Genomic DNA, 13499 nt, shown 5'->3' with positions numbered 1-13499 from the left:
TTAAGTCCCATTATAGTTACTTAAGCAACTAACAGAAACATATTTCTCAGTGGTGCTAAAACCTATCCACAGTTGACTTCAAGTAGAAGAAATGCTATCCAACTGTATCCTGTAAACATTTGATAAATAACATTAATATGTTATTTTTTACATGCTTCCATTTACTTACTTATTAGCCAGATTCCCCAGATGGATTCAGTGGGATTATGTACAGGATGTGCTATAGTTCCCCAAAGGGAAATAAAAAATTCTAGGAAGGGTAGAGTATAAATGGGAAAGGACACAGATTTGGGGTTTAATTTTTTTGTAATCTTTGTTTAAAGAACTGACAAAAAATTCCCATCTAGTAAAATAAGCAGAAAACCATGAAAATGCCTATGCTCAGCACCCTGGCACAGGTTGGTATGTTAGGGTCATTTCATCTGCTGGCCCCAATGAGCTTCCTCTCTGCAGTTATAGATGAGGAATGGCAAAGAACCCAGTGCAGCCCTAGAGAGACGTGCGTGGAAGTCGCCAATGAGCTGGGGAAGAGTACCAACACGTTCTTCAAGCCCCCTTGCGTGAATGTGTTCCGATGCGGTGGCTGCTGCAATGAAGAGAGCCTCGTCTGTATGAACACGAGCACCTCTTACGTTTCCAAACAGGTATGGGGACATTGGCAAGTGTGCCCTCTCCAATACTCTGATGGTGGTCGCATCGGTAGCTACCACTGACCTTGTTGCCAAGCACTATGATAAACGCTTTAGGTGCTTAATCTCATTTAATTCCCCAAACAAGCTAAAGGGTATTTCATCCTCTCTCTCTCTCTCTCTGATACTGGGGCATCTAACCCAGGGGTACTTTACCACTGAGCTACATCCCTCGTTCTTTTTTTTTTTTAATTGTTTTGAGATAGGGTCTCACTGAATTTCAGAGGCTGGTCTCAAACTTGCAATCCTCCTGTCTCAGCCCCCTGAGGTGCTGGGATCACAGGCGTGCACCACCATGCCTGGATTCTTATCCTCTTTTATAGATGAAGAAACTGAAGGTCAGAGAGATAACTTACTTATCCAAAGTTATACAGCTGGTGAATGGCAGAGCTGGAATTCATACCCAGATTTTTTTTTTTTTTTTTTGGTACCACGGATTGAACCCAGGGATGCTTAACCATTAAGCCACGTCTCCAGCCCTTTTTAAAAAATTATCCTTTTTAGTTGTAGATGGATACAATACTTCCAATTTATTTATTTATTTTTATGTGGTGCTGAGGATCAAACCCAGTGCTTCATACGTGCTAGGCAAGTACTCTACCACTGAGCTACAACCCCAGTGCCTCTTCAGCCCTTTTTAAAATATTTTATTTAGAGACAGGGTCTTGCTGAGTTGCTGAGGGCCTCATTAAATTGCTGAGGCTGACTTTGAACTCACAATCCTCCTGCCTCAACCTCTTGAGCTGCTGGGATTACAGGTGTGAACCACCATGCCCAATTTCATACCCAGACTTGTGGGATTCCATAGCCTGAACTCTTATCAGATACTGTGTCTCTTGTGCTATAATGTCAAGAACCAGAAAACCATATGGAAGTTACCAGGACAGAATGTTAAAAGCAGTGAAGATAGCTGCATCATCTCGTGTTAGTTCTGTGTTGCTCAAATGGAGAGACTGGCAAGAGTTTAATGAAGGGTATAGACAGGGTTGAAGGAAGAGGGAAGAAATGGTCAAGTACCTTGGAACCAGCAGAGAGAGAATATTTAGTACAAAAGAACTTGGAAAAATTTCTGCAGTTCCCATGAAAGAAATATTTTCCCCTCTCCATTTTATAAAATCCCCTTTGCCAAGCAGATAAATTATGCTTTCTGTGGCTACCATATTGTTGTACAATAGGGTAAATGTTGCCTATGGGAGCCATAGCAACAAATTTAGGAAAACATTACTAAAAAGCTGTAAATAAAACTACGTTCCTTCTGGTCCTGTGTTGTAAATTCCTCACACGTTGATACATTTATTTGTCACATTTGCCCATATAATCTCTTCTTTTCATGATCTTGAAAAGAAGTAGTACAATAAAATTACACATGCACCAAATATATTCATGTTAGGCAATTAGCCTATTCACCGAACTCTGAACGAATAAGATAACTTATAATTTTGTTCCTTCTCCCCTATAAAACAAGCTTTAAACTGAGAGTTTCTTTTCCAAAATACTTTTAGAAAATCTTGGAACTGGTGAAAAATCTGATCTCTGCCATTTGACAATTAGAAAAAAAATGACATAAAGCATGGCTAAGCATCAGTTTTTAGTAAAACAAAGCTTGCATAATGAAAGAGAGCTTAGTTCATGATTATGTTATTCCTCAGAGCATAGCTAAGGAATTGTGCAAGAAGATGAAGCTTATGCAAAGTAAACACTCTGAAAACACTCTTACTTAGTCTCATGCAAGTTCCATTACATGTTAGAGGTCAGAATAAACACAAACTTAATGGATTGTTTCCACTTAATAGATGAGCACTGTATTTTGACCATAGTACTCAAAAAATGATTAAAGAATGTATTTAAGTATAAGTGTAGAGCAGGGTTTCTTTCCAAACATGCATATGTGAACATTTTAGTAGTGGTTTGAAAGAATTACCTCTCACTCCAAAGTTATGGATTATGTGGTGAACTACCTCTTAGAAACAAAGTGGATAAATGAATACCATATACAATAAGAACCCCATGGGATGGTGATTCAATGGACATGCATTAAAATCAAGTTCATTCATACATCATAGAACCACTCTGGAAAGGTATATAATCCCTTTGGATATTTGTTTCTTTATCTGTAGGATAAGGTTACTAAAAACCTACCCCATAATGATTTCAATAAGGGGTAAATAAATTAATACACAAGTACCTACAACAGAGCCTGGCATATAGGAACAGAAAGAATGATATACATCTTAGCTATAATAATCTGGGGGCATTATGATTTTATGTGAGCCATTAATTCACAATGCTATATAACACACACCCTAAAACTCAGTAACTTTGAATAATAATGAGCTATTCTCATTTGTATATCTGAGGTCCATTTGGTTTAGGGTGGTCTCTGCTGGGCTTAACTCTAAGCTGCATTGTAAACCCAGATCTGCTGCCTGTGTCTCTCATCTCTTGGACCAGTAAGCCTGCTAGATCTTTTTCTTCTTATGCCAAAAGCAGAAGCATGAGAAAACAAGCCCCACCAAGCATGCACAGTTCCAGCATGTTCTTGTGTCATATCTGCTAACATTCCATTGGCCAAAGCAAGTGACATAGCCAAGTTCAAAGTCAAGAGGCAGGAAACTATTTCTTCAATGGAGATGGTATAGGAAGGGATAGGTAGTTTTAATAATTGTCTAATCCACCAAGATCTCAAATAATCTTCATATTTCAATCTCATTTAATTCTTACAATTTATATTCAGATTTAAAGCAGACATAGGGACTAACAGTACCATTTTATAAAGGTGCAGTGACACCAAAAAGTTAAGAGCTTTGCAAAAAAAAAAAAAAAAAAAAAAAAAAACTGAAGATACTTCATAAAGCTGAATTAGTAACTGGTCTCCTGACTCCCAGCCCAGTATTGTACCAACCCTTATCATTCTTAGTTCCACTGTTAATGTACAACTTTGCTGAAGTCTCCACTGTAAATGACAAAGGCAAAAATGCAGGTTGTAGAAATTTAAATAAAAATAGTGTGTAAAATAATCTACACATTATGATTCTTTTTCTGCTATAGCTCTTTGAGATATCTGTGCCTTTGACATCGGTACCTGAATTAGTGCCTGTTAAAGTTGCCAATCATACAGGTTGCAAGTGCTTGCCAACTGCCCCCCGCCATCCATATTCGATTATCAGAAGATCCATCCAGATCCTGGAAGAAGATCGGTAAGACTTTCTTGTACTTAATTATTAATTCCTGCTTTTGTCAAAGCTTTTGGTGGAGAATAGTTCATTAATTACAGAGTGATCATTTTTTCTTAAAGTTCTTCATCTTTCAGCTTAAAACCCAGATCTATTGATAACAACAACTTGGTAAATGTATTTTTTATTAGGCATTAGATGTATATTGTGGTAGAACCAGTGTGGCTGGTGGTTATGAACTCTGGCATGGCTACTTGTAGATGCCTTGGTTCTTGTCAGTTCTCTGTTCTTGTGTGTAAAGTCTTAACGCAATTGTAAAACTGCTACAGCCTTAAATCTGGCATATGTCCCAGCATTCCAAAACAAGCATTAAATAAAACTCATTTCAGGCTGTTTGTATGTTCAAGTCCTGAAATGAAAAAGAAAAAATGAAAAGGATTCCTGGAGCCATTGGGAGGTGGCAATTATCAGTATATGAAGTTCCCAACCTCCTAACGTTTCCCCCAAGATTACCAAATGGAAAATTCTTCTTTTAAATTAGAACAAATTAAAGATAATTTGACTTAGACATTGATGAATGAATCAAGTTCCAACATGCATCCAAAAAAGTTAGTTTGACTTTGAATTTATTGAGGATAATGTAGTGATTCTTTATAAAACAAATTATGACTCTGAAGTTTTCTGAAACCAAAGGTAAGGATCATTGATTTTTGAGGAAAAAAAAAAGGGGATTTAAATATAGAGAATTGAAGAGAAAATTACAAAAACACTGAATGAAAAGATAAAGTAAGTGAGATACATTCTGCAGAAGTAAAACAGTGAATATATTGTGTGAGTAGAAGGAATGAACGAGTGAACTGGTGATTTTATGCTGGTTTATGCTGAACTCCAGACCCACTTCTGCCTTTCAAGCAGAAGAGAAAGCTCACGGAAAAGGAACATTCATTCTCAAGCTGTTTCTGTTGCCCCAGTCCATGTTCATCTATTTTAAAGAAAGTAATCTTAGAAGCTATGTGAGAACAATATTTGCTTTTGTTGAATAAACTGTTGATAGCTATAATTTGCATGGTTTTAACACCCATCTTTTATAAGAGATTAATAACTTCCCTAAATTATAGTTTGGTTTCTAAAGGCTTCTCAACTGAATATTTATAATTGCAGAATTACTATCTTATAAGATGTAGTTCATAAATATGAATTAAGCTCTTTAAAATCTTAACTATTCTCACATAATTATTTTGGGTGGTGGAAACATTTGAAATTTACTCATAGCAATTTTGAAATATACAATACATTATCATTCACTGTAGTCGCCATGCTCTGTAATACAGTAGATCTCAAACACTTATTCCTTCTGTATAACTGATATTAAAAATAAAACAATAAAATTTTTGAAATATTTATTTATTTATTTATTTTGCTATACTAGGGATGGAATCTGGGGTGCTTTACCACTGAACTATATTCTCAGCCCCTTTTTATTTTAATTTTGAGACAGGATCTTGCTAAATTGCTGAGGGTCTCACTAAAATGCTGAGGTTGGCCTTGAACTTGGGACCTTCATGCCCCTGTCTCCAGAGTAGTTGGCATTACAGGCATCCACCACCACATATGTCTTAAAATTTTAAGCCCAGAAATTTATTTCATGTTTCAAAATTATGATTACTCTTGAAAACTTTTAAATTTGGTTTATTGTTTTCTTTTCCTAGCTGTCCCCAGTCCAAGAAGCTTTGTCCTATTGATATGCAATGGGATACCAACAAATGTAAATGTGTTTTACTGGAGGAGAATCCACTTGCTGGAACAGAAGGTAATGATAGCAATAGAGACATAATGATAGTAATTATAAAAATAAAAGCAATGGCAATAAACTTTATCGAGTACTTAATATGACTCAGCAATGTCATAATCTCTTATATGTATTAACTTATTTATCTTCACAAGCTTTTTTTTTTTTTTGTGGTGCTGGGGATTGAACCCAGGACCTTGTGCTTGCAAGGCAAGCACTCTACCAACTGAGCTATATTCCCAGCCCTTCACAAGCTTATTAGTATTTCTTTAAAAAAATTTTTTAGTTGTAGATGGACAAAATACCTTTATTTTATTTATTTATTTTTATGTGGTACTGAGAATTGAACCCAGTGCCTCACACGTGCTAGGCAAGTGCTCTACCACTGAGCCACAACCCCAGCCCCATTTAATTTCTTTTTTGCAATTCAAAATGGGCACACCAAGATATCTTATAATTTCCTCAAGGTCACACAGCCAAAAACGATAGAAGCAGTCAGATTCCAGAGCCTTTTGTGCTATGATCATATAGTGGGGCCACCAATTGATCCCTCTGCTTTTTAATCTCGAAGAAAAGCCAAAAGTGATTACACTACCACAAAGCACTGGATTCAAAAGAGAATGCTAAATTTTAATAAAAACCACTTCAGAACTAAACACTAGTCACGCTCAGTTAACTAATTCATTTGAAAGTCTCACAGGAACACAAAGTAATTTTGGACTTGGTTTCCTTCAACTGCATCATGAAAAAACATGCCAAATAATTTTTAAAAACGGGGGGAGGGGGGAACGTTTTTGGAACTAGAGCAAAAGCAAAGCAAAACATGGATATGGGGCCGAGATGAACTGGGAACAAAGTGAGATAGGCTATTGTCATTGCTCTTATTCTGTAATGCTGATTTTTGATGATGAACATATGACTGAAAATTAATACTTTCAAAATTTATTTCCCAGAGAGCTTGACATGGTTCCACTGGGGGGGAAAAATCACAAGGAATCATGCAACTCAAATCTTGCTTGTTTTAAACTATGGTCTACAGGCAAGAATATTAAGGAGTAAATGCTAAGAATCTGTCTTAGAAGCTGTAAATAGCAACTTACTTTCTATCTTCCTGTCTCTTGGCTTCCTTCTAAATGTTTTTATGAAAGCTCAAGCTAGGGTATGAGGTAAACTTAAAGTTCATGTACTTTAAATGCCTGTGCAAATTTGGAATGTTCTCGACACTCTTGCCATCAACTGTTCAGCCACCCTCTGCCAGAATATGCATCAGTTATGGGGAAACTCAGCACTCACCAAGGAGGCACTAAGGAGTGCACACATTCCCATTGCTATATTGAACTTGAATCTTTCTCTCTCTCTCCAGAACAGTGGAATATAATGAAAGTCATGTATGTAACTTTAGTTTTATGTTGCTCATATTAAAGAGGTAGAAACAGGTACCACTAATTTTCATACATTTTAGTTAATCCAATATATCCAAAATAGTATTATTCCAACTTGCAACCAGTAAAAAACTTCTTAACAAGACACCTACATTCCTTGCACTAAACCTTTGAAATCCAATATGCTTGTTACACTTTCAGCACCTCTCAATTCAGACTCTTCATTTCACGCTCAACAGCCACATGTGGCCCAAAGCTACCTTGTTGAATAGCCCGGCTCTTTGGCATTCACTCATTTGTTCAGTTTTTACCCTATAAAGCCATGTCAAACTAATCTGATTTTTCCCTATGTGACTCATTTTAATAGTGTTAGAAAGTTATCGTGGGAGGCAATATACATAGAGCTTAGAGGCTGATCTAGTTGAGGTTTCCCCAACTCTGCCTCTGAGACAGAGTTTTACATGTGGGAGGTTTGTATGCAGGTACAATGCATTAAAGGGAGAAGAGGGAGGTAGCATATGGCAATGCAGTTGCTAAGAGATGTCAACCAATCCTACAGGGAGTTGAAGCTGGAACCCCCGTGGGGGGATGTCTTAAATAACCAGGTGAAGGAACTGGTTCCTATGGACTGGACTGGTCATGACTATGGTCTGCTGTAGGAGGGGACTTAACCTTAGTGAGCTAACTTATTTTTGTCTGGAGGTCATTCCTGGAGAAGGATTCATTCAGTACACAGGCATGAGGGTGGAAAGAGTAGTGGCGAAGAAGAGAACTGGAGAAGGAGAGCAGGGGGAATATAGACTTTCAGGGCTTGGATGTGAGAGGAAGAGCATGGGTGGGATGCTAAGGTCAAAGGAAAATCACCAAATGGTTCAAACAGGAAAGTAATAGCAAATTAAAATTTTAACAAAATCAAATCAGTAACAGTATAGAAGAGGATGAGTTGACCTGGGCAGGAAAGGAAGGAGGGGAACTTTTGTGAAGTTGTTAGCAATGATGGAAGTAAAAAGTGCAGGTGGTGGGGCTGGGGAGATAGCTCAGTCGGTAGAGTGCTTGCCTTGTAAGCACAGGCCCTGGGTTCAATCCCCAGCACCCCCAAAAAAAAAAAAAAAAAAAAGTGCAGGTGGACAAGATCACAATCACTTCCAGTTTTCATCTCTCACAACTCCCTAATGTAGGCCAAGTTCACATTCATTTCTCCAGTGGTCCCACCAAAATGGTAACATATACTGAGCTAACTATTCACCAAACATCTTTTTCACATATGTGACTGCTAAGTCTATTTGTCTTTTCTACAATGATTTTTTTTCCCCAAACAAGTGCAACTGAGTTAGCAAATCCAAGTGCAATTTAATTTTATATTGTTAGATTCAGGTCATTGTTCTAAATGGAAAGAAAAACAAGGTCTCAATTCCATACTGTAAAATATACAGTGCATCCCTTCCTTTCTCAAAAAGTCCCAATTTCAAGAATTTATTTTGAAAAATTCCATCAGTTCATTGTAAATAATGATAAATGGAGTAAGGCTGAGAACAGAACACATTGGTGATCCACCATCAAGCTCCCTAGGGATGAAATCAATATACAATACTTTAGAATATCTTCCTCAACTAGTTGGTGTTCCACCCAGTTCACCTGCATATCTTCTGTTCCTTTTAACTTGACTCTAAGGATATAAAGATTATTTCTGCCTCATAATTTGCTGAAGTTCAACAAACACCTTGCGGGGGATTGTGTTTCCCTAAACCACTCTGTCCAAGAATGGAGTTGATACTGCATCGTGTTCTAAGTGGATCTCTGCTGCCACCTAGTGATCAATGCAAATCTTTTCTGCACTTCACTGTATCAGTCTAGTCCATTTTACCCTAAAGTGCCATCCGCCTCATTGGCTTATGGCTAATACAACACACCATTTTCCTCTTCACAAAATTCAGAATGGAGTCATCCCAGACACCCACTCCACATAATTTTTAAAACAGCATCAATTAGAAGTCAAAATTATGAGACTGATTGATGTGAAATTGTTATTTTGGTATGTCATTAATGATCAGATATATAGTTTTATCAACATCTTGAAATCCTAGATAGGTTCTTCAGGACCCTTTTTATTGTGCCAAATAAATCCAACAGATGTTTTATTGAGTGCCTTTTTTTTTTTTTTAACCAAACCATGAGACCTGGTCTTTAACCTCCATGATGTTTTACTTAACGGGAGAAACAGAAATAAACAGACTAATGCAATTAGTGTAAGGAAGGACTGGGGACAGAATGGAAACATGCACAGGGTCAGGGCACTTAGATAAACTTGCAGATGTTGGGAAAGATATCACGGATCTAGTGGAATGAAGAATAAGGACAAATGTCTTAGAGACTCTGGCATATCAGAAATAAGAACTGGAATTTGATATGAATGGTGCATAGGGTATATGCCGGAAGATAAGTCTGGGAGGTTATTAGGGTCTAGTTCATGGAAGGTTTTATATGTTGTAGTGGGAAAAATTGCCTTTTATTGATACAAAAGAACTTTCAAGGCATTTAAAGCAGTGGAGTGATGTGACTGGGTTTGTGTTTGATAAAACTTGTGGTGGTGAGATGAGTGACAGTTATCTACACAAGAAAACAAGGTACTGACTGAACTGTGGAAGTGGCAGTGGTGATGGAAAAGAATGAGCAAGTTCTGGGAGGTGGGGCTGAGTGGACATGGTGATCAAACTCAGTATAGCGGGTGAGTCCAGAACGATGCTGCCATTTTCCAAACAAGGCAAACCGGGAAAGAAGCAGATTTGGGGAAGAAACATGAATTTTCCTCTCAAACCTCCAAGAATACCAATGTGACAAAGTTACATTCTTCTAAAGTTTCTGTCTCTTCCATTTTTTATTGCAATGAATTTCAATTTGCTGATTAGACTTGGAAATGAAGTAACATTCTCCAGTGGTTTTGTACATCTTCTGGAAGTATCTGTCAGCTAAGAATGTCAGAGACTTCTCAGAGCCTTCTCTTTGGCTGAGTGTGTCTTCCAGTAAACATCTGTGGAATCAAAGTTCATGGTCACTGTTGTATCTTTTATGTGGGTGTAGTTATCTGTGGTGAGGAAATACATCATTTTTGCCATCCTTGGTTTGTAAGTTCTGAAGTATATTTCTGTAACACCATTGCCTCCTATTCTTTTAATTTTTTAAAAAAACTGGGGAGGACTTAGACATTAGTCCTTAGACAGCCTGTATTTTATTACTAATCCTTTTTAAAAATATTTTTAGTTATAGACGGACATAGTAACTTTATGTATTTATTTTTATGTGGTGCTGAAGGTCAAACCCAGTGCCTCACACATGCTAGGCAAGCGCTATACCACTGAGTCACAACCCCAGTCCTTATTACTAATCCTTGGTTGTGGAAGCTTACATTTTCAACAAGCCACCAATCTAAAAATCCTTAAATATATCTTAGAAATATTCAGTTTGTGATTTTTAAAGAATAAAAAAAAAATCTAAGAAAACACAAGAATTCTGTGTTTGTCCTGTGAAATCAAATTAAGGGTACAAATGTGTGGGAAAGGGAATTGGGTGAATCCAAGTTATGGATGATGTGGAATCTGTGACAAAGTTTGGCGATCACGTTATGCAGGTCACAGCATCTAAGGAACACTTTGTTTCTGTTTAGATCACTCTCATCTACAGGAACCAGCTCTCTGTGGACCACACATGAAATTTGATGAAGATCGTTGCGAGTGTGTCTGTAAAACACAGTGTCCCAGAGATCTTATCCAGCACCCAGAAAACTGCAGTTGCTTTGAATGCAAAGAAAGCCTAGAGAGCTGCTGCCAGAAGCACAAAATATTTCATCCAGACACCTGCAGGTCAATGGCTTTTTTGGCTTTTGCCTTAACTTGGCTTATCAACATTTAATGAAAATGCCATTTTGATTTGATGGGATTCCATAGTAAGCTAATTTTTTTTCCTCAGTGCCCAAGTCCTTTTTGATAGTAAGACAGAGATTTGGCAACTAAGGATTAAGTGAAAGTACACAGAAGGATGATAAACTGTGAAATTAGGAAAATCCTAGTTACTATCAACAGTTTATAGGTTTTTTTTGCTGTGTTGGGGATTGAACCCAGGGCCTTGTGCTTGCGAGGCAAGCACTCTACCAACTGAGCTATCTCCCCAGCCCTGGTTTATAGTTCTTAAGCAAAACCTAAATGGACAAGATTTAAACAATCATTTGGGGGAAGGAAAGCTCAGATAAGCAAACTCTGATTCAACCTCTTTTTCACTATATATGTCCAAGTGGGTTTGTTTTTTCTTCAATAAAGGGGTTGTTGCTGAATTTATGCAAGCAAGAAATTTATTGATGAATAGAACAGTTAGAGGTTATCCATTGGACTTTAATAAATTTCCAATATATGTGGGAAACCATTCAGGATTTTATATTGACATTTTAAATACACATCTGGAATTTTTCCTTTGAAAATTTAATTAAATCAGAACAGAGTTATTCCTTTGAACTCCGTCCTTGATTCTCAATTCTCATCTTCACTTTCTGTGGCTACAGCTGTGAGGACCGGTGCCCTTTCCACACCAGAACATGTGCAAGTGGAAAACCAGCATGTCCAAAGCATTGTCGCTTTCCAAAGGAGAAAAGAGCTGCCCAGGGGCTCCACAGCCAAGAGAATCCTTGATTCACCTTTGCTCCAGTTCCCCATCCCTGTCATTTTAAAGATCATGCTGCTTTGCAAATTGCTGTTGCTGTCTTTCCCCTATTTTACATAGTGCCATAGTAAGTCCAGACCAGCCTTCCATTGACATCAGCTGAGGATTTCCTGATTCATTTACAGATGGCTTCTAGCTGCAGATACCTCTGCACATCGAAGACTGGAGAAGAAGTTCCCGAGGAACCCATTTTTTGGTGCATGAGAAAGGTTTGCTTGTCATGGAATGACAGGTACCATGTGACTGATTATTCAAAGCGGATGAGGAAAACTGCAGTTGCTGAGTCCTTTGCTAAGCGCAATTCTTGTGAATTATTCTGATTCTTTGTTATGCAGAATTTCATTTGTATGATCAGCACTGAATTTCTAATTCCTGACCAGCTTGTAGTTTTTGAGTTTAGTGAACTACTCTCTGATGTTTCATATTTAAGGGTATTTAAAGGAAATAAACACCATTATTCAAGCCATAGAATTTGTGTCTTATTTGTTTGGTTTGGTTTCATACCGGGATCAAACCCAGGGGTGCCTAACAACTGAGTCACATTCCCAGTCCTTTCATTTTTTATTTTGAAACAGGGTGTTGCTAAGTTGCCAAGGATGGTCCCAAACTTGTGATCCTCCTGCCTCAGTCTCCTGAGTTGCTGGAATTACAATCATACTCCACCATGCCTGGATAGAATTTTGTGTTTTTAAATATGCTTCCACTCAGCATTTTATGCTGAAAATGTTTTACAAAACAAAAGAAATTCAGAAGTTGGAGGGACAGGGAGCAACATGAATACAGCAAAACTGCACCTCAGTTTTGTTTTGTTTTTGTTTTTTTTTTGCTGGAAAAAGCTTTATTTTCATTTGGTCCCAGGTTTGGGAGGGGCTCCACGGTGGTTAAAAAGCTGCCTAGGGGTTAGAGAGAGAGATAGAGAGAGACTCAGGCCAAAACTCTGATGCCAGGATATGCAAAGGAGCCCATCTAAGGCCACATTGCTCCAGGGCCTTCTAGTCGTGCTTGAGAGTGAGTCTTTCGAAGAGATACTCACCCAGGCCAGCTTGGGGGCCTGCCAGATGGTGGAGATTGGTCAAGTGGTCTCCCATCTTCTTGATGAGCTTCACCTCCTCATCAAGGAAGTGGTTCTCCAGAAAGTCACAGAAATGTAGGTCTTTGCGGGTAAAGCCCAAGGCATGAAGATCCAAAATGGCTTGGTCCAGGTTCTTCTCCAGGGCCAAGGCAGCTTCCATGGCATCCTGGGTGTTGCCCCACTCATCTTGAGAAGGTTTCTGCACGTCCTGGAAGAGGGAGCGGCCGCTGCGTTGGTTTTGCATCTTCAGGAGTTGCTCCAATGCCGCCTCACACTTTTCTTCTGCCAACTCATGGAAGAAGTGGCCCACGCCCTCCAGAGCCACATCATCACGGTCAAAATAGTAGCCCAGAGAGAGGTAGGTGTAGGAGGCCTGCAGATGTAAATTGACCAGGCGGTTGATGGCAGTCTCCACCTTGGTAGGATAATTCTGATGAAACTGGGAGGTTGTGGTTGGTCGTCAATAAGGAGCTAACCACAAAAAGCGGAGTTAGCTGGTCCTGGAGATTGTACATGGAGATCAGATTGGAAGGCGATTGGAAGCTAGAAGAAAAGGGAGTCCCCAGGTCTGTTCTGTCCAGACTCTGTTGAAGCAAGAGACAGATCTGTAGGACCTCCAAGTGTGATGGTTCTCAGGTTTTTTTTTCTTTTTAATCTTGTAGTTGTACATGGACATAATACCTTTAT

General features: G+C 38.5%; 2 protein-coding genes across 3 annotated transcripts in view; one reads left to right on the top strand and one right to left on the bottom strand.

Annotated features, from left to right (window-relative positions):
* The window catches only part of Vegfd (vascular endothelial growth factor D), a 32610-nt gene extending 20405 nt beyond the window's left edge, over positions 1 to 12205 (top strand). For both annotated transcript variants that reach the window (XM_047535966.1, XM_047535967.1), the window contains exons 3-7: positions 454 to 644; positions 3738 to 3886; positions 5572 to 5672; positions 10695 to 10890; positions 11583 to 12205. In XM_047535966.1, the coding sequence (XP_047391922.1) occupies positions 454 to 644; positions 3738 to 3886; positions 5572 to 5672; positions 10695 to 10890; positions 11583 to 11709 (764 nt within the window). In that variant the 3' untranslated portion in view covers positions 11710 to 12205. The remainder of the gene's footprint in view (positions 1 to 453; positions 645 to 3737; positions 3887 to 5571; positions 5673 to 10694; positions 10891 to 11582) is intronic.
* A 527-nt stretch (positions 12206 to 12732) lies between these two features.
* On the bottom strand, positions 12733 to 13269 carry LOC124972261 (ferritin light chain-like; the record flags this gene model as incomplete). Its single annotated transcript, XM_047536528.1, has 1 exon — positions 12733 to 13269. A coding segment is annotated over one exon (537 nt), but the record flags the coding sequence as incomplete, so codon positions are not given.
* Between the last annotated feature and the right edge of the window lie 230 nt (positions 13270 to 13499).

This window comes from Sciurus carolinensis, chromosome X (assembly GCF_902686445.1).
Source record: "Sciurus carolinensis chromosome X, mSciCar1.2, whole genome shotgun sequence".
Taxonomy (NCBI): Eukaryota; Metazoa; Chordata; class Mammalia; order Rodentia; family Sciuridae; genus Sciurus; species Sciurus carolinensis.
This window is presented reverse-complemented; position numbering and strand designations above follow the sequence as displayed.